At 38.7% G+C, this 21,696-nt stretch overlaps 1 protein-coding gene across 5 annotated transcripts in view; it reads right to left on the bottom strand.

Annotated features, from left to right (window-relative positions):
- PRDM5 (PR/SET domain 5) overlaps positions 1 to 21,696 on the bottom strand; it is a 209,377-nt gene that overhangs the window by 171,754 nt on the left and 15,927 nt on the right. For all 5 annotated transcript variants that reach the window (XR_005790181.1, XM_040474755.1, XM_040474762.1 and 2 more), the window contains exon 2: positions 16,068 to 16,151. Coding sequence is in view for 4 of the 5 variants with exons in the window: in XM_040474755.1 (XP_040330689.1) it covers positions 16,068 to 16,151 (84 nt within the window). In the remaining variant the exon portion in view is untranslated. The remainder of the gene's footprint in view (positions 1 to 16,067; positions 16,152 to 21,696) is intronic.

Here is a 21,696-nt window from a genome sequence, read left to right as displayed (position 1 = left end):
CTTTCATTAAGTATGCTTTCTATGCTCCCCCTTCAAAACATTTGGAGAACAAGAAAATAATGGAAAATACATATACTGTACTCCTTACCAGACATTAAGCTTTACCTTCTCTGCCAGGTATTTTTTTTTCTCTCTCTCTAGGTAAACCCAGCACCTAATACATCATCTGAAACAGAGTAAGCATTCAAGACAGAGTTGTTGAATGAACCAATAATGAATGTGGTCAGTCTCGTGAGGAATGTACACTCTGTCCACCTTCCTTCCTCAAAGAACACTAAACTTGTTCCAATGTCCACCCTCCCCTATGAAGTCTATGAAAAAGCTGACCTACTCCAGCTCCAGGTTATGCTTGACTGGGTAAGAGCAATCTCATTTCCTTTGCCAGTTCAAGAAAGAATATGTGACACATGAGAGATCTGCTACCAGAAGAGGGTTCTTGAAAAGGTGTTCTTGCTCCTTATGGACATTCCCTGTCTGAAACCTGCTTCGTACCTTCCACCAGCTTGAGGACTAAGCCACTACGAAGGTCAGCAAAGCAGAGAGCCAAGAGGGGGAAGGTACTTGGGTAACATCAGCAAGCTAATTAATCAACCATCCCTGCAGCTTAATTACTGAATCTCCTCTTATTACTGAAATGTCCTCATTATTTGAATAAGTTGAAGTTGCTGTTGTTTGTAGCGAAATGCAACTATCTGATAAAATTCCTGTGGTGCTATAAGTTGATCAGAATCACAAGTATGGCAAAAATACTCTAACAATACAGATATTGAAGTTTTTGGTACTTTTTAACCAAACTACTCAGCCTGGATTCCCAACATTGTTCTAAGCATACCTCAGGTTTGGTTGAAGGGCCATAAGTTGGCTGATATGCTCAGGTAGGAGTCAACTTGTGAAGGGCAGACAAAGGACAACCACAGAACAAACTTCCGGAAGTAGAATTCCCAGAAAACACATAACATTCAATTGCTGCACTTTACCCCTTATTAGAGGCCTAGTATCAGAAGGGATGCAGAATGACATTTGTTCCAGGATTCCCAGCATTCATTTCTACAAGGCTTCCCAGGTGGTATCCTCCCACTAATGGCTACACTAAGTGGTTCCATTTGGAACCTAAGACAAAATGTTATCATCTACAAGAGAAAAACATTTGGTAGAGAGACTTCTTTATTCTAAACACCTAAAAGAACTTCCATAAACATTAAAGAAAAATAAAAGATTTTAAACAATTGAAAACACTTTTTTCCAAAAACTAAAACACATTGGAAACTTGGTGCTGAATCAAGTTCCCAAACATCAGAACAGCTGTAATCACAAAATAACTGCAAAGAAAGAAAAAAAACATCTAAACAGAATGTCCAGTTTAAAATCCAACCAATCAGCTCCTTAGAAACCAGTTTAGTCAAGTCTTCACAACAATGAAAATCAAAATGTCTACAAAGCAGGCAAACTCAACACAGTAAAACACTAAGGAAACCAGTAAGTCTCTTCTTTTTAAACTTTAAATTATGTATTTTCTGAGAATGCCAATGGTAGAAACAGTTTATACATTTATTCAATATATTTATTGAGTATCAGTGTTAACTAGACTTACCAAGGTAATCATTTTGCAATATACAAATCATTTGCAATATATCAAATCATTGTTTATACATCTGAATCTAATATAATGTATTAGTTATACCTCGATAAAAATATTTATGGAATATAAATGATTTATTCAATACTATGAAAGGAATTGAACTTTTATTCAATTATACTTATGTTCTAGATCTGTGCTAGACCTAAGGGATACAGATTAATATGACAATGCCTGGTCTTCCAAAGCTTACAGTGTAGTAATCCACCCATCCCCCACCCCCTCACTCTCATTGTCCACATGCCCTATCTCAAACCCTTCACCACCTTCCACCCATATGATTCAAGCCAAACACTTAAAAGTCATTCTGAATTCTTCCCTTTCAACGCACAATCCATCAGCAAGGCTTATCAGTGTTAGTTACCTCCAACAACATACACACAGAAGCCAACCACTTCTCACCAACTCCACTGCCAAGGCCCAAGTCCAAGCCACCAGCACAACACTCCTGCTATAGCAACAGACTCCTTCCTACCTTGTGTCCCAGTTCTACTCATGCCTCCCTCCAAGAGTCTGTTCTCCACCCAGCGGACACAGTGCTCTTCTCAGGACATGACAAGGATCATATCATTCTCTTAATCAAATCCTTTGGTTGCTGGAATAAACTGTGTGATCTAACCTATAACTACCTCTCTAATCCTATGCCCTCCATCTGGTCCCTCATGCAGTAAACACTAGCCTCATTGTTTTCTTTGTTTCTGGCCTTTGAGCAGCCCAAATTCATTGACATCTCTGTTCCTCGCTGGGTTCTTGACCCAGATGCTCTTCATATGGCTGTACTCTCCATGTTCGGATCACAGCACAGCCTGCCAGCCCTGCTGGAGTGAGAAAGTAGAGACTCAGGAGCTTCGCATTTTAGCTCACTGTTCTGTTCTATTTCTTAAAGTACACATTTTGTTGAACTGTAATGCAAATACAAAAAAAAGAAAAAGAAAAAGAAAGAAAATGCAGAAACTTTAAGTGTACAGCTCAATGAATCTCACAAAGTAAACACACCAATATGAGGAGCAGGCAGATCCAGAAACCGCACCCAGATGCCTTCCCAGGTCCCTGCTCCCAGTCACCATGCTCACAATGAGAAACTGCAGTCATGATTTATAATTTCATAAATTAGCCTTACATGTTTTTGAAATTTATGTAAACAAAATCATGCAGTAAGTACTTTGTCTCCTGCTTCTTTCACTCAATGTTGTTTTTTTGAGATTCAACCCTATTGTTAAGGACAGTTGTAGCATAAAACTTTATAATATACTGGAATGCATTTGGCCATTTACTTATAGGTGGACATTTGGGTTATTTCCAGTTTCAGAAATAACTCATCAAGCTGCTAAGAAAATTCTTATACAAGACTTCTAGTAAATATTTGAACATATTTCTGCGGGGAATATGCCTGATGGAATTGCCACATTGTATCATATTCAGCTCTACTACAATACCACTAAATGGTTTTTAAATGCTGATGTAAAAACCTAGCATCAGAGGCGCCTGGGAGGCTCAGTCAGTTTAGCATCTGACTCTTGATTTCAGTTCAGGTCATGATCTCATGGTTCATGGGATTGAGCCCCACATCAGGCTCTGTGCTGACAGCCTGGACTCTGCTTGGGATTCTCTCTCTCCCTCTCTCTCTCTGCCCCTCCCCTGCTTGCATGAGTTTCCTCTCTCTCTCTCTTTCTCTCTCTCTCTCTCTCTCTCAAAATAAATAAATAAATAAACTTTTAGAAAGTAAAAAAAAATAAATAAAAACCCAGCATCGGTGTAAATGAATTTCAGACAATCCTTGCAAATGTTTGACATTATATTTTTAATTTTAATCATTCAGTTGAATATATCATGGCATCTCACTATGTTTTTGGTTTGCATTTCCAAGATGACTAATGAAGCTGACCATCACTTCATGTTTATTAGCCATTTGAGTGCCTATTCAAGTGTTTGTCCATTTTTCTTTTTATTTTTTTAATCAAATTATAAATATATTCAGGATATAAATCCTTTTTCAGACTAATCATTACAAATTTCTTCCCCTTTGTGATTGTGATGTGTTTTTCATTCTCTTTATGGTATGTTCTAGTGAACAGTTCTTAATTTTACTGGTACCCGATTTTTCATTTTTCATCTACTAACTTCTGCTTTATGCATATGATTAATTGTGGTAAATTTTCCATGGCTTATTTGATCAACTGTCACTGAGTAATGTTTTATGTATGTCACTTAGGGCACCCATAAATTATCTCTCTATACTTTCCAGTTTTATCTTCCTGCTTACTCTCTCTACAACTGAGTAGAATGTGTTTAAGTCTTCCATTAGGATTGTGTCTATTTCTATTGCTAGTTCTTTCAGCTTTTGCTTTTACAGTTGAAATATATATACATACATACATATATATGTATATATGTATGTATGTATATATATTCTAGTGTATGAAATATACATACATACATATATACTTTATGTATGACCCAGTTGTTTCTTTTTTCTCACTTCATGCCTGATTTTTACATTAGTAAAATTCGTTTATTATCCAATCTTTTTCCTTTAATTAACTTGTTAGTTAAAATAATCTTTTACTATTATTTTATATAATTTAGTTAAATTTACTTGATGATGCTAGAACTTTGGAACTCTTAAATTCCCTTTGTTTCCCTCTTGCCTTTCGAATTGTTCTTATCACTATATAAATTGTATATATTTTCAAACACATAAAACATTATTATAATTATTTAGTACCATCCACATATATATTTATTCACCCATATATTTATCCTCTGTTGCTTTCACTCCATTCTGCATTTCCATGTTTCCATCAGAATTCATTTTTCTTTCTCCCAGAAGAGCTACCTCATTTTAGTATTTCTTTGGTGCAGGTCTGCTGGATTTTTCTTGTCTGAACACATCTTTATTTCCCTTTCATTTTATTGGCAATACTACTTACTAAGCAAATCAGATTTGGAAGGCCTGAAATTTACCTGTTCTAAGTGAAAAGCATCAAATTCTTTATACATTCATTTAGTTTTACTGTAACAAGGAAATCTATATATACTTTTAAGATTTAGAGCTATTTTCTTTCCTTTTCCATGAAAGAAAAACAAAATTTATAAATAAACAGGAACAAAAGTATAACAAAAAGTGTCAATTCCAAAAAATTTTGCACAATTTGGGTGATTCTTCATCAAGTGGTAGAACTCATCATTGGAAGAAAATTTTACTTTAAAGCTATAATATTAAACTTTAATTAAGCATACCCAAGGACAAGCCATGTGTCTAAATATCCACCTAATGCCATTATATTTTCAAATTTGCTTCTTCTCATTCTCTCTCCTTTTAACACTAAAATACCCAAACATCTCAAACCTGTCCTTTCCCTGTTTAATATAATTCCATTTTATTATACATATTTTTTTATTTAACAAAATGCTTGTATATGCTGATAGTGCTAAATGTCCATATTTATACAGAGACATAGTGAATCTCCTAGCCCTTTAGGAAAAGGAAGTCAAAGTCAAGGATTTTAAGCATAAGGATGAGCAATCTTCAAGCTTCCAGTGGAGCAAACAGAACAAATTTTCTTCTTTCCCATAGTGCATGGCGATGTTATATCCACATCACTGCATTCACATTTTTGAGACAAAAAGGGATAAGTAACTTGAATCCAAAACAGATACATTTTTTCCCATTGATTGTTCAAGATAGTCTCCCACAAAATAAGTAGAGAATCATATCATAAAGATTAGAACAAAGCAATTGAGCACAAAAGGAAAAAATAGGAGATGGCAACTTGTTTCCAGAAAATATAAAATTTTAAGAAACTAAAGAAAGGTTAGAATCTATTCATATTCTTTTAGCTATCTTCCTGTTCAACCTTTCTCCTTCTTCCACATCATCACCATTTTCATCTTCTTCCCCTTTATCTTCATCCTCTTCATTATCAATATTTTCCAAGTCTTATTCATCATTATGAAGTCAGCTTCTTCTCCTTCCCCTTCTCTATCCTCCATATAAGGAGCTAAACTATCACTTAATAGATCTAGCTAAATAGTATCTTTGATGAAGTCTCCTAATTCACCTGCTCCACAGCCAAATGATTGGTGAACCAGGTGAAGAAGGTCAGAGATTTGTGATGGTACCTCTTCAAGAAAACTTTATTTTGTGTCTGACATGAACATTTCATCAAGTCCTTCCTAACTTCCCATTTGATCTCAGTCAACACCAAAATTGGTTCCCCACTCTTATTGAGATAAATGTATTTTAAAGTAAATATTTTCAGCAAAATAAAAACATATTTTATAATATGACTCAATATATTTAAATTCTGTCACTTTAGTTTCGAGAAAATAGCTCAGCATCTCTTCCTCCTTATCCGCAAGCAACGCAGTCATTTGCACATGATTGATGAACATTAATTACCCCTAAATTTGGGATCTGGGAGATCAAATATGACTCTTTCAAATGGTTTGCAAAGTTTGTTAGACTTTTGTTCTACTTTGAAAATTTCCTCGCTAGATTCTTTGTAAAGTCTATTCCAATGTACACATCTGTGCATGCAAATGCTTCCGATTGTTCTTTCCCTCCCTTCAGTGAATTCAGAGTGGCAAGTATTTCCTCTGGCTGGGATTTGGAAGTAGTCTTGATTTGCTCATTTGCAGAGGGTGAAGACTTAAGGTTAGGGCTAATGCTGCGAGAAAAATCCAAAGAACCATTCACATAGGGAAATATTCACATTTGAAGATGCTCAAAGAACGCCTTCACCTTTTCATATTTTTGCTAGATATAGAATTCTAGATTGGCAACTGTTTTCTATCACCTTAAAGATGTTATTCAATTGTTGACTATCCTTATTACCTTTCTATCTTTTCTGTTAAAAACCAGCTTTTGGAGCTATTGTTGCTGTTTTGAATGTAAGGTCTCTCTTTCTTTCTTTTTTTTTTTTTTTTTTCCCTGGCTGCTTTGAAGATTGCTTTAGTTTTCAGCAGTTTTACTAAGGTATAGGTAGGTGGGTTGTTTTTCATTTTGGGTTTTTTTTGTTGTTGTTGTTGTTTTTTAATTGATGCTGCTTTAAGGCTCACAGAGTTTCTTCAGTTTTTCAGGTAATGTTTTCAAAGAGTTCTGTGGGGCACCTGGGTGGCTCAGTCAGTTAAGTGTCTGACTTTGGCTCAAGTCACTGATCTCATGGTTTGTGAATTGGAGCCCCACGTCAGGCTCTGTGCTGACAGGCTGGAGCCTGCTTCAGATTTTGTGTCTCCCTCTCTCTCTGCCCCTCCCCTGCTCATACTCTGTCTCTCTCTTATACTCTCTCTCTCTCTCTCATAAATAAACACTACCAAAAAAATGTTCTAAACAAAAAAATAAATAAATAAAATACAGAGTTCTGGAAAATTCTCAGCCATTATTTCATCAAATTTCCTTCTGTCCCATTTTCTTCTTCTTGCTCTTCAAATGCTAAAAAGTCATAACATTATAGATATATTAGATATTTTCACTGTCTCATGTATCTATTTTTAGTTCCTATGCTTCATTTTCAATCTTTCTATCAACTTCTTTTCCTCTTCATTAATCCTGTTATTTGCTCTGTAATATATATAATTCAAATACTGAGTTCTCAGCTTCAGTTATTATATTTTTTCTCTTCTAGAATGTCCATTTGACATTTACACATCAAATTTTGGTGTAAAATTATCCATCTTGTTATTTCATCTGTTTCACCTTCATTTGCTAGAACATATCAGTCATGATCATTTTATAATTTTTCTTCTCTCTTTTTTTTAACATTTATTTATATTTGAGAGAAAGAGAGAGAGTGAGCGAGCGAGCAGGGGGAGGGGCAGAGAGAGATGGAGCCAGAATCTGAAGCAGGCTCCAGGTTCTGAGGTGTCAGCACAGAGCCTAACATGGGACTTGAACTCATGAGCTGTGAGATCATGTCCTGAGCCAAAGTCAGATGCTTAACTGACTAAGCCACCCAGGTGCCCCAATCATGTCCTCATTTGCAGCACACCTGGGTGGCTCAGTCGGTTAAGCATCTAGCTCTTGACTTCAGCTCAGGTCATGATCTCATGGTCATGAAATCGAGCCCCATGTCGGGATGAGTGTACAGCCTGCCTGGGATTCCCTCTCTCCCGCTCACTCTGCCCTTCCCCACTGGTTCTCGCACTAAACAAACAAACAAACAAACAAACAAACAAACATGTAAAAAAATAAAGTCCTCATTTGCTAATTCCAATCAATATCTGAATACAATATCTGAAACATATTATTTGTCATCTGTCAGTTTCCATTGTCCAGCTTTTCTCTCAGATTTAATCATATGGTCTTATCTCTTAGCATCAAGTCATTTTTAATTAAGTGCTGAACCCTGTATATTAAGACATTTTAGAGAATCCAGATACTATGTTTCTCCAGAGTAGGCTCACCCTGACTTTGGCCAGGCAGAGTAGAAAGTATTCATCACAAACTAATTAGGGAATAAGCCGATTCAAGGCTGGGTTGCAGTTGTAGCAGGCTTCAGCCAGCCTCAGTTGACCAAGTTCCTACCTCATAGCCCTCCAGTGCTTCCAACTGAAAGCAGTGTGCACTGAGGGCCCCTCCTCAGCAACATGAGACCGCAGAACACTCTGCTTTTCCAAAGTGTGTGGCTTACCTTTAGCATTCTGCCACACAGTTTCATAATTTGGCAAATGTGTTGAGGAGGAATCAGCAGTGTTTTTAGTTCTTTTAGATCTCCAACATTGTCATTCCAACCTCACAAGTCTGCCAAAAGCTCTACCTATTCTGCTATGTTCAAACACTCTCAGCTCTACATGGGCTGAGATCAGATTTTTTCAGCCTCTTGCCCATAATCCAGACTCAGCAAAAGTCTGACCATTTTCCCAAGTGAAAACAGGCTGCAGGTTGTCAATTCACCTCTCCAAGTTTTCTCCTCTCTGGAGCCTCAGACACTGCAGTACTCCTTGCTACAACAGTTCTGATGGCCCTACACAAATCTGTCTTTGTAGATCTCAGCAGTATTATCAATGTGTTCAAGCTCTTATCTGACGTAAATTTTCTTGCCCTATTTTTTTTCTTTATATCCACATGACTACTTATCTTTGTATTCTTTTTTTTTTTAACGTTTATTTATTATTGAGAGAGAGAGAGAGAGAGAGAGAGAGAGAGACAGAGACAGAGACAGAGCATGAGCATGGGAGGGGCAGAGAGAGGGGGAGACACAGAATCCGAAGCAGGCTCCAGTCTCTGAGCTGTCAGCACAGTGCCCAATGCAGGGCTCTGAGCCACCCAGGAGCCCCATCATTGTATTACTTCATAGGGGTGATTTATGTCTAACTTTCCCTACTGAAACATAAGTCCCAAGAGAATAAGGGCCTTGCTTTATCCTCAGGGTAAAGCCAGATTGAATATTTCCTGACCCTGGTATCCTTCCTCATTCTATCATGCTTCACTTGCTATGCCTATTTTTGTGGCTATATTGCTTTTCAGTATGAGAAAAGAGAAAAACTAATTCTATATGTATTCTTAGTCAAAACTCTTAATCCCCCCTCTTCATATTTCCTTACTTTCTCCTCAATGAGAGAGGTATATCAGAGATATAGTCACTTTGGGTTTCTCTCTTTCATGGTTCCTTCCCTTCATTTGACTGTTGAAACCCTCACAGTCATTCCTCTCAATGCCCAACTCCTTGTTTTAGTAAGTAGACTTTCCCTCAGGCTCAAAATGTGCCTTCTACAGCAGGTTAAAGACCTGTCTGTCTCTCTCCAGGCCCTCTCATATCCTCCATTCTGATTATGCTGCAAGCTATGTCTGAGTCAGGCCACAATTCTCCATGCAATCAATGGGCAAATATATTGAGAATCTACACTGCAGGCCCAACTGTTGCCTGCAAAGGTGAAGATTTAAAGCACAAAGTATAAAGGCCCCACTTTGTACACTTCTGGTGCAAAGGTCAAGATTTAAGAAGCAGAGTATAAAGTCCTCACTCTGACTGTGGCCCCAATCACATTCTCCAATCCAGCTTTTCTAGAGCCATGAACTTAGAGTCACTGTACTCTCATTAATGAGATAGATTTTTTTTTCAAATTTTTATTTAAATTCTAGTTTGTTAACATATAGTATAATAATGTCCAAGAATAGAATTTAATGATTCATCACTTACATATAACACCCAGTGCTCAACATGACAAGTTGAATACCCACCCATTTAGCCCCTCTGCCACCCACCTCCCTCCATCAACCCTCAGGTTTGTTCTCTATCGTAAAGATTCTCTTCTCGTTTGTTTCCCTCTCTCTCTCTCTCTCTTTTTTTCCCCTTCCCATATGCTCAAATGTTTTGTTTCTTAAATTCCACATAGGAGTGAAATTATATGGTAATTGTCTTTATCTGACTTAATGAGATAGATATTTTAATCTACAATTGGCTCCTATCTTTCTTCCTTGATTAGAACCAAAGAGAGATAGAGAGAAGGGTTATTAATTAGGAAACATCACCAGTGTCTAAGGCCTGGGGGTTGGGAAAGAAGTTGCCCAAAACAAACCATGTTTAAAGACCAATCACAGGGGCGCCTGGGTGGCGCAGTCGGTTAAGCGTCCGACTTCAGCCAGGTCACGATCTCGCGGTCCGGGAGTTCGAGCCCCGCGTCAGGCTCTGGGCTGATAGCTCAGAGCCTGGAGCCTGTTTCCGATTCTGTGTCTCCCTCTCTCTCTGTCCCTCCCCCGTTCATGCTCTGTCTCTCTCTGTCCCGAAAATAAATAAACATTGGAAAAAAAAAATAAAAAAATAAAGACCAATCACAGAACAGGCCCCAGCTCACCTGGTATGTACATTTACTGTATTTTGAAATAATAATTCACTGTAACTGTAGGAGATTAATAATTCTTACAAAACACCTGCAAATCTTATAATCATATTTCTATAGCTATTTTTTAGAAAACATGTTATTTACCCAGAGGTACAAAAGCTTTTCTGCTAACAAAAATCTAAAAGAACTATGATTATTTGATATTTTACATTTTGTGAAATGCAGCTACCTAGTAGAATGTAATGACCAATAGTCCTCTGATGGTAAATGCCACTAGGTAATGCCACTAGCCTCTGATATAAAAAATGTAGCTGTTCTCATCAATCCTCAAGGCAACAGATTCAGAAAAATAAACAAATGTAAAACTTTTTAAATGCCATTAAGTCATAATAATACAGGTAAAGCTGACTATGCTCATCATACTTTGTGCATCCTACAGTGTGTTACTTCTGAAACCCTTACAAGACCACAAGCTCCTTAAGAGTAAGAGCTCTAGAGAACCCAGAAGTGGGCCCAGCAACATATGGCAAAAATAATATAAAAACAAGGAGTGGGGTTAAAACATAAAAGACTTTTAAATACAGAGAACAAACTGAGGGTTGCTGGAAGGGTTGTGGGTGGGAGGGATGGGCTAAATGGGTAAGGGGCATTAAGGAAGACACTTGTTGGGATGAGCACCGGGTGTTATAAATAGGGGATGAATCACCAGAATCTACTCCTGAAATCATTATTGCACTATATGCTAACTAACTTGGATGTAAATTAAAAAATAAATAAATAAAATTAAAATTAAAAACACAATAGAAGAAAAGAATAAGAGCATGGACTTTTAAAAAGCAAAGTTTAAGCCCTGTTTCGTTGTCTTCCTAATGCTCTAAGATTACTTTTCTACTAAGTTGTAGATACTTTTCTCCTAAGGTTTAATAGCAAGAAATCAATTTGTATCTAAGTAAAATAGATTTGGGGGTGCCTGGGTGGCTCAGTCAGTTAAGGGTCCACCTTTGGTTCAGGTCATGATCTCACGGTTTGTGGGTTCGAGCCCCGCATCAGGCTCTGTGCTGACAGCTCAGAGCCTGGAGCCTGCTTCAGATTCTGTGTCTCCCTCTCTTTCTGCCCTACCCCACTCATGCTTTGTCTCTGTCTCTCAAAATAAATAAATGTTAAAAAAATTAAGTAAAAGAGATTTTAGTTTCTCTTATAAAAAGGTCACCCAGGGGCACCTGAGTGGCTCAGTCAGTTAAGCATCCCACTCTTGATTTGGTTGAGTCCCATGATGGGCTCTATGCTAATAGCACAGACCCTGCTTGGGATTCTCTCTCTTTCTCTCTCTCTCTCTCTCTCTCTCTCTCTCTCTCTGCCCCTCCCTTGCTCACGCTCTGTCTCTCAAAATAAATAAATATTTTTAAAAAAAAGGATCACCCAGAATTTGGATAATTCACTTGACTCTCCAGGTTTTACCTGGTTATTTGGGATTCTAAACATGAGTTCCTAACTAGCTGACAACAACTTTTTGTCCAGAGCACCACCTAATATTACTGAACCATGGCATGGTATTTTAGCTTAACCTGCATCAAATCATACCACTGAATACCCAACTGCACCCACTGAACTGTTCAAAACTGAGAGGCAAACATAGACTACCATAAGTGGGAGAGAGGCAGGGGATGGGGTTGAGACCTTCCCAGATCTCAGAATAGATGCAAAGTTCAGGAATGAATGACTCCACTGGAAATATCAGGATGACACCAAGTTTCAAGAACTTACCAGGCCCGTTTCGAAGCAAAAATCTCTTACAGGTATTAGAAGAGGATGCGAAGGGAAGGGAAGGGAAGGGAAGGGAAGGGAAGGGAAGGGAAGGGAAGGGAAGGGAAGGGAAGACCCACTGCAAAAAGAGCAGAGCTGTTTGCAGGATTCAAGCAGAACCAGATTCACCAGAGGCCGCTTTGGAATATCTGAATAATAAGCTGGGCAGGTAGCGAGGAAAATGCACAATCTGTGTTGCATTCTATAGGTGCCAAAACTAAAAAGAATGTGCAGGAAGCATAAGAGCCAGCGCCTGGAGAGGAGGTATCTGAACTGACTTGAAACACCGAAGGAAATATTAGAGAAAAAGAAGCTCTTGAAGATTTAAAAATAAAGGATGATTGAGAGTTTTAGCAACAGTACAAGAATGGATTTTGGTCTTTGAGCAAGGCTGAAATATACCACAAGCTAGAAACCACCTGGAAAAAAGTACATAAAAAGACTATTCTACAGAATGGAATACACTATATACAACGGGGCTCGTTCCACTAAATTATCCATAGGAAGTATTTACAGTCAGTCAGGCACTGGTTTCCAACCTCAAGCTCTATGACTGGCCTGAGGCCCAAGAAATACAGAATTCTTCTACTAAGGCACTTAATTCTAAAAGAAAAGCAAAAACCTGAGGTTATCAAGAAACCCTAAGGACAGATGAGTCTCCTCAGACCCGAATATCAAATCTTGGCGGCCAGCACGGAAAGAGGCTGAGGTGCTGCTGACAGCTCTGAAGCGGTGGACATCAGTAGGTCTCCAAGCTGTGCCCTTGGAGGGAGGGAAGGAGGCTGCAGCAAATGGCATCGATGATCCCCACTGACCCCATTAAACCAGTCCCAAACTGACAGGGGCTCACACACACCAGCAGGCTCAATCCTAACTGGTGCCTCCAAGTTCTTTGGTATGACATGGCCACCTAGGGGTTCCTGGCCCTGTCCCCCAGAACTGTTGGCACTATAAGCAAAGTGCAAGTATAAACGGAGAAAGAGCGATGCCACGTGCTCTCTCACAGGACATCACTTTCCAGACTATCGTAAGTATCTGGTTCACATTCCAGGTTAACTGTTGGCTTGAGAAGGACAACCTGTTTTGAGGACTGCAGGTGGTTAACTTTGGAGCTATGGGCCATAATAGAAATGACTTAGATAACCAGTCCCAAAGGGCACACCAGTGAAGGGAAGGCTCATTATCTCCCTCTGAGAGGACTCAAAGGGTTCCATGAGAAGAAGATTATAGGGCCAGTTATTCTCCTTTCTCTCTGATCCTTCTGAATCTGGTACCTGCAAAGCTAAAATAATAAAAACGGACTCAAGGCTGGGAAGCTGCTCATTCAGTTAACTTAATAAATAATAGGATTAAAGCTAGCAGGCGGTAAACCTTCAGAATTCAAAACATGTTGATTGTTTTTTATGTGTCCCCCCCAAAAGGTGAAACACTGAGACAGGTGTCCACCTGCCCTGCCCCGCCCAGCAGCACAACTCAGACTGGCTGACGATCCAAACTGAAAACCACACTAATAGGAGGAAGGACTAGACAGAGGAGTGGATGGGCACAGGAACTAAGGGGTTAAATGGATCAAAGGTCTCAGGTGAAAAAAGAGCAGGCTCAAAGAGGAAGGGGAGACTCTTCATCAGTGCTTTTCTGAACTGTGTAAAAAGTACAAATATTACTTATTCAAACTCCGAATATTAAATCATAAGTAAAATAAAATAGAGAGTAGCAATCGTTATGTGAATGTAACATTACCTGAACCTGTAATATATAGAATCTATAGCTGTTTGGGCGGCAGTGAGGAGAGGGGATACCTGTGTGAAAACAGGTAATAACATAAAGACAATAAAGACCCATGGGAATAGGTCATGCAAAACCAGATGACCTACACTGCTTCCCTGCCAACTATACAACAGTTCAGATGCAGCCTCCTTAAGTTTCCTGCAAGTACAGGAATAAAAATCACAATCATTATCTGCTTCACAATGCCTCACAACCAACGGTGCAAAACATTAACCCACTGTGCTCAAGTTTTGGGGACAAATATGAAAAGCCATTAACAACCTCATAAAATTATGTAAGTCATCTTTTTTTATTTGTCACATAGATGGTTGATTTCTGAAAACTGTCACGGTAAAAAAAGAAAAAAATAACTGCTGAGAAAATTAAGACCTTATAGAAAAATTGTAAAAGCCACTGAAAATATTATTATATTCATAAAAATAAACAACTAAAACAGCATGTGAAGTTAGGCAATTCAATAACATTTTCCACTTATAGTGAAGACTATATTATGAATTTCCATTTTCCATCTCCCACACTGTAGAAACCTTTCAAGAGTCTCTTCCTCAAACACCCCATTCCCCACTCCCAGCAGTTTCAGCAATATGGACGATTGTTTAAAACACATTTTGTGGGGCACCTGGGTGGCTCAGTTGGTTGAGCGTCTGACTCTTGATTTCAGCCCAGGTCATGATCTCAGGGTTGTGAGATCAAGCCCAGTGTAAGGCATGGAGCCTGCTTGAGATTCTCGTTCTCTCTCTCTCTCTCTCTCTCTCTCTCTCTCTCCCTCTACCCCTCTCCTGCTCATTCATGCTCGTGCTCGATTGCAAAAAATTTTTAAAAAAAATTTTAATAGTAAAAAAAAAAATATATATATATATATATATATATGTATGTATGTATGTATATAGCTAAGCTATAGTAACCAGTTATTTATCAAATACTAATCTAAGTGTAGCTGCGAAGGTATTTTGTGGATGTGGTCAACACCTACAATCAGTTGACTGTAAGTAACAGAGATTATTGCCAATACTGCATATGGCCAACCCTCAGCCAAGCAGTCAAAGGCCTTCATTGCCAACTGAAGTTTGCCAGAGATGTTCTGCCTCAACACTACAACATCAACTCCTATCTGAGTTTCTAGCCTGTAAGCCTGCCCTACAAATTCCAAGTTGCCATCCCAACAATCATGTGAACCAGTTCCTCAAAAAATATATACCATGTATCTCCATCCTATTGGTTCTGTTGCTCTGGAGACACGAACTGATCCATCCATGTTCAGAGAGACTTTTTCCGTGTAACTCTGAATGTCAGTATCCCACCCCTTTCTGATTTACTGATCCTGCTTCTCTCAGCCCCACCCACAGAGCTCAGCTGGCACCCTACTCATGGAATCCATCAAATACAATTCTTGGAACTGGGTTTTCTTTTCCAAGGTTTTAACAACCTCTATACCTTTACTTCTCTTTTTCTATTCCTCAAGCCCTTCTTTTTCTAATGACTAGAAAAGAACAACAACAAATATAATTGGCATAAACTAAGATGAAAATTCTTATAATATACAGACATACATTGGCATTACAGATCCCTGCATTAGGGAAATTTCAGATTGCAAAAGACTGCCTAAGAGTCATAGTTCTTTAAATATATGTTCCTAAAAGTGAGGTAAATTTTAAAGTGGCATTTTTCATTCCAGTATGGAGTGCAGAACTGTTTCAATGCAATCAGAACTGCAATAGAGAAATAGAAGTTAAAAGAAAAGTGTAATTTCGTTTACAGAAATCAAATTCTTAATCCAGTACACAAACAGACATATTTTAAAATCCAAACATCCTATGTATGGAAAACTCCATATTCAATGATGAACCATAAACTTCAGGGTTCTGGAAGAATTGTCTAGTACAATATTTCAACAGTATTTTTTAATGCTAAACTTTCAAACTACTCAGGTCCTTTAAAATCAAAACATTCCAGTGTTTAGTCAACTGGAATCAATGCCTATTAACTCAGCCTCATACCTGCACTAAATAGTATAAAGAGAAACATTAAATATTTAAAATAATAATCACATCCTCACCTCCCACATCAACCTGTAATCCATATTTTCATCCAAGTCTTCAGGCATTCTCTTCTCTCCGGCAAACGGTCCAAACTTTTCACCCTGGGTAGTGATGATTACATTGAAAAGGAGTTAGTACAATAATGAAGTTACTAACATAAATGTATTTCTCTTCTGGAATTTTTTTTTTTCTCCAAACCTTCATGCCCAATGATTGAGACACATTTAAAGTATTAAACAATTTACGCAACACAAAATATTTACATATTTAAAATCCAACTTAATCTGTTTTTAGCTTCAGAGCCTGAATCCACAACACAGGAGCCAACATAAAAGGGTTAAATTGCACAACATTCAAATTCTGACAAGGCCTCTGGCAAGTGGTCTTAAAATGACAAGCACTGAGTTTTGCGTGCCTTGAGAGACAAGCCCACCAGGCAGAAAATCACCTGGTTTCCATAAAAATCATAAATTCATCCCAATTATGAACAAGAAGGAAGTAGGCTTGGCATTCTCAGAGGAAGACTGTTCATAAATAAAGTTTAAATTGTCCTGCCAATCTCTCAAACAGCCAAGGCAGCACACTGTGCACCCGTTTCTCAAAGTGCAAGCTTTGAAGCCCACCTGTCATGAGAATCAAGAGCGACGCTTGTTCCAAATTCAGAATCCTGGGCTTACTCAAATCAGAATCTCTGGGAGTTGGGTGTGGGGAGCTGCATTTTGACAAGTTCCTAGGTGTGAAGCACAGGTGGATGGCCCCTGCACTTACTCGTGAGGCAGGTTCCAGGGTAAGAGACATTGTTTTCTCAACTAAGGCAACCAAAGCAGACTGGAGGGAGTTGGAGTACGGTTGAGTTTGTCCAGCCAGACAGTCTGTAGAAATGTGTGCAAAGAAAACATAGAGCTTCTGGGAGAGTCCCCCAAATCTGCCTGTGCCTATTCTTCAGTAGAACCATCCCTTCTTAAGGGGAAGAAAAATCCAACAAAATCTCCAGGAGAACTTTTGATAAATGCTGCTGGAGGGAAAAACAACCACCAAAGGAATGTTTCGAGGAATATAAATTACTTAATGAACAACAGAAAACCTAACTCTGGAAATAGTAAAAGGTTAAAGCTTAAAAGAATTACAACTCACTAACCCAGCCCCTCATCTTACAAACAAAGAAACGAGATCCTGAAAACCTACAAAAAAAAAAAAAAGGCAGAGGCCAGAAGACCTATTCTTGAATGTTAACTTAAGGACAAAAAAAAAAAAAAAAAATAGCTACACACATTGCTCAAATCAAGATTATAATCCTAAATAACCCAAGCACAAACACACCAAAGACACAGGGAGACTGTTATTTATAATAACAGTTATTGGGGCACCTGGGTGGTTCAGTCAGTTAAGCTTCCAACTTTGGCTCAGGTCATGATCCCATGGTTTGTGGGCTCGAGCCCCATGTCAGGCTCTTGTGCTGACAGCTCAGAGCCTGGAGCCTGCTTCAGATTCTGTGTCTCCCTCTCTCTCTCTCTCTCTCTCTGCCCCTCCCCAACTCGTGCTCTGTCTCTCTATCAAAAACAAACATTAAAAAAAAAGAAAAATGTATATTTATAACGTAGTTAGTGATATAAAGTTCAGTGAGCAAATTTCAGAGGCTGGAAGCCAGCCCTGCTTCCCCAATCCTTCCAGCCCTCACTAGCCACTTCATACTAGCATCACTTCTCAGGCAGACACAACAGCGCCAAAGATGCTTTTTTTAAAAACTAATCGTTTTTCACCTCAATGTGGGAACTTACCAGTATTTAATGGCAGTTGAGAAAAGCTGTATCAGAAATGAAAGAAGAGGGGAGGGGAATTGATATATACTGAACTACTATGTGCCACACACCAAATAATCCTATGTGGGAATTTCCCCATTTAACAATGGAGGACACTGAGAATCAAACAGTTTAAATAACTTGTTTGATTAAGGTCAATCACCTAGTGAAGATCAGAGAAGGGATTAGGTACCAGCGGTTTACTCTGCTCAGGCACTGTCCACTCCACCACACCACCACTCAAAACCCTGACAATGACTGCATGACCCAATACCCAGGCTGGCTCACACCTCCCTTCTCACTTTCCATTAACTACAACATTTAGCAGCCATGTGGGCCATGCCTTGCTCATGCATCACTCAATACATTGACTGCTGAACTGAATGAAGAAACTGACGGACTGATGTTAAAGCCAATCTGGAAGACAGACCAAAAAATAAGGTGTGCTTTTGGTAATAACTTTAGGGATTTGGTATTAATGCATGCAGTTCATTCATCTTTTCACTCCATCTAGTCATGTATTAGTGTTTACCAACCATTGCAGAAGGTAATAATCTAAGTACACAGTTTCTAATGCAGCTGATCTAGCCAGTCAGCTTCTCTCTGCAGTACAAATTTGGAGGGAAAAAAAACCTGAATCCATCAATTCAGCAGTGTTCAAAGGAATGAAGAGGAGACATAGAAACCCAGGTAAATGTACTGGAAACCAGTTTAAAAGACTGCTTGGATGTATGTCTAACAAGATTATTAAAAGATTTAATGCTTTGAAAATTCAAAATAAGAATCAGTACTCTGAATTTAAAGCCTCACTATTAATAGTGAACTCTATCATAAACTCAATTATCAAACTATGATAATACGGCTTTCTGGTTTTTCTTCAAGCCATAGTAGGAAATACGTTTTGCATCTCAGCTTGGCATATTCACACATACACATAGAAACACAGATATAAAACTAAAATATAAATTTCTGGAAACAATACTACCCTTACTCTGTACAACACACTCCAACATTTTATACCCTACTTTACTTCACTTTTTAAAAAAATACTGGGTCTCACCCAATAAGTTAATCTCACGGCTCACTAATGGCTTGCTATCCAGTTTGAAAAACACTGACACAAAAACATACATAGGAGAGGTAAATTTGTAAGTATGCCGTGAGTATGTTAGCATGATCCGATCAAATAAACCTGAGTTTCTATAGCTGAAAGATTACAAAAATGTAGCGGCATCTGGGTGGCTGAGTCGGTTAAGCATCTGACTTTGGCTCAGGTCATGAACTCACGGTTTGTGGGTTCGAGCCCCATGTCAGGCTCTGTGCTGACAGCTCTCTCAGAGCCTGAAGCCTGCTTCAGATTCTGTGTCTCCTTCTCTCTCTGCCCCTCCCCCGCTCACGCTCTGTCTCTCTCTCAAAAATAAATAAATGTAAAAAAAAAACTTTTTTTAAAAAAGATTACAAAAATGTAAATAGCCAACTCTTTTTGTTTTTTATTTTAGAGAGAGAGAGCACACATGCAAGCAGGGGAGAGAAACAGAGAGAGAAATAGAGAAAGAGAGAGAGAGAGAATCCCAAGCAGGCTTCATGCTCAGTACAGCGCCCAACATGGGGCTCAATCCCATGATCCTGGGATCATGACCTGAGTTGAAATCAAGAGTCGAAGCGTCAACCAACTGAGCCACCCAGGTGCCCCAAGATCATATGAGATTCCTGTAAATAGCCAACTCTTAATTATCCATAGTACTTGTGGTATGAAACACTGCAGATAATTAAAACAATTTATATTTGACTTTAGATGAAAATTTTGTACTTACTAGACTACCTCTCTCAACTCTGAAGCTTTCCCCTAAGGGTCTTAGCAACTGCTATCCACCCCTTCTCTAACTCCGTGTTCCTTGTTGTTTCTACTATGCAAACAGCACTTTCTCATAATTATAATTTTATTGCATACCCTGCTTTATTTGCTAACCATTTCCCATGGGAATTCTAACCTAAGAGTAAGCCTCTTCTACCTCAGTGGGCTTCAAACCTGCTTGGGTAAAACACACCTGTGAAAGGACGATTTGGGGTACACACCCCATATATATGTGATTACTTTTCTTTTAGTTGAACCACATGAAATTGCCAATATTTGACCATTTTCAACCCGTGAAGTGAAAATTTTTCATATGATTCATTATAATACAAATTATATATACATATGCATATATATACATATGTGGGATTCATAACTAATGACAGGAAGGAAAGCAATATTTCAAACTATCTTCTTGAGAATTTCAAAATTTTTGAGCCGACTTCTTGTCATCACTGGTTTTACTCTCTGTGATTAAGCTCCTGAAGATCTCATTAGCAAAAGGAAAACTGTCAGCTCCCCCATTTTCTTGCTGTACACGTATGCCTACGTTACTGATGTTACCTTCATTGCAAGACTTTTCCTAGAATTCTTCACTTCAAGCTCTTTCAGGGGTCACTATCTCCAATGCTTACAAGGTCAGGCAGGAAAGCAGCAGAACATCAGACATCCAACAACAAAAATGTAAAGGACACATTGGGAAGTGATTTGGAGGCAAGCTGGAAGGGCATGCCCACGTAAGCTTTTCCACTCCAACTGAGTGTTGCTATATCACAACAGGAACCTAATGTTGCTAAGTATCCGCAAATTTTTTAGAGAAGCTGACAACTCAAATGCATACATGAAATGACTACTTTTCTATGCTGGAAATGAATTCCAAGTTTTCAAAACTCTGAAGATCAAATAAAATGTGACTGCAAGACAAATTCAACCTGTAGACAGCAAACTTTCCAAGGCAAACTCACCTCTCAGACTGGTCCAATGCCCAGCCTACAGTGGTGCTTCTTTGTTGCTTCTAAATAAAGCAGATAATTAATCTATTCAATTTGCCACCCACTGGACTAGACAATAACTTTTTTTTAATTTTTTTTTTTTATGTTTACTTATTTTGAGAGAGAGAGAGAGTCAGAGTATGAGTGGGGTAGGGGTAGAGAGAGAGGGAGACACAGAATCAGAAGCAGGCTCCAGGCTCTGAGCTGTCAGCACACAGCCTGACTCAGGGCTTGAATTCACGAACTGTGAGATCATGACCTGAGCCAAAGTCGGACGCTTAACCGACTGAGCCACCTAGAAGCTCCAACAATAACTTTTAATAGACAAAAAAATGTATGATTACGAATATGGGCTATTTCTTCTCATTTTGCTTGTATTAGTAAGAAGTTGAAAGCAAGATTTACTGCAAGTATCTCTCTTAGAACAGTGGGAAAAGCAGTAGCTGAGACTTCAAGAGATCCCAATCCTAATCCCTGCTCTGCCATTAAAATAGGATGTCACAGGGGCGCCTGGGTGGCTCCTCGGGTAAGCATCTGACTTCGGCTCAGGTCAGATCTCACACTCCGTGAGTTCGAACCCCACATCAGGCTCTGTGCTGATAGCTCAGAGGCTGGAGCCTGCTTCAGATTCTGTGTCTCCCTCTCTCTGACCCTCCCCCATTCATGCTCTGTCTCTCTCTGTCTCAAAAATAAACATTAAAAAAAAAATAGGATGTCACAAACTTCTGAACTTCAGTTTCCTCACTTATAAAACTTAGGGATTTGGGGTAGCTGATTTCTAAGATTCCTTCCAGGTCTTGAATTCTACTAGAAAGAGCAGCCTCCAAAGACCAAATCTGAGAATCAAAGAGAACAATTTGAGAATCAAAGAGAACCAAAGTGTAACTGATTAAAACACATTGGTAAATTCTTAATGACTGTCTGAGAAAATTAAACCTTGTTTGCCTTCATTAGAGGGTAACAACTTGTTAAAATTAATAGAGAGAAAGAACTAACATTT

This window comes from Herpailurus yagouaroundi, unplaced genomic scaffold (genome assembly GCF_014898765.1).
Source record: "Herpailurus yagouaroundi ecotype Mexico unplaced genomic scaffold, PumYag 28, whole genome shotgun sequence".
NCBI classification, from domain to species: domain Eukaryota; kingdom Metazoa; phylum Chordata; class Mammalia; order Carnivora; family Felidae; genus Herpailurus; species Herpailurus yagouaroundi.
The sequence above is the reverse complement of the archived record's forward strand: the minus strand, read 5'-3'. Positions and strand labels throughout refer to the sequence as shown.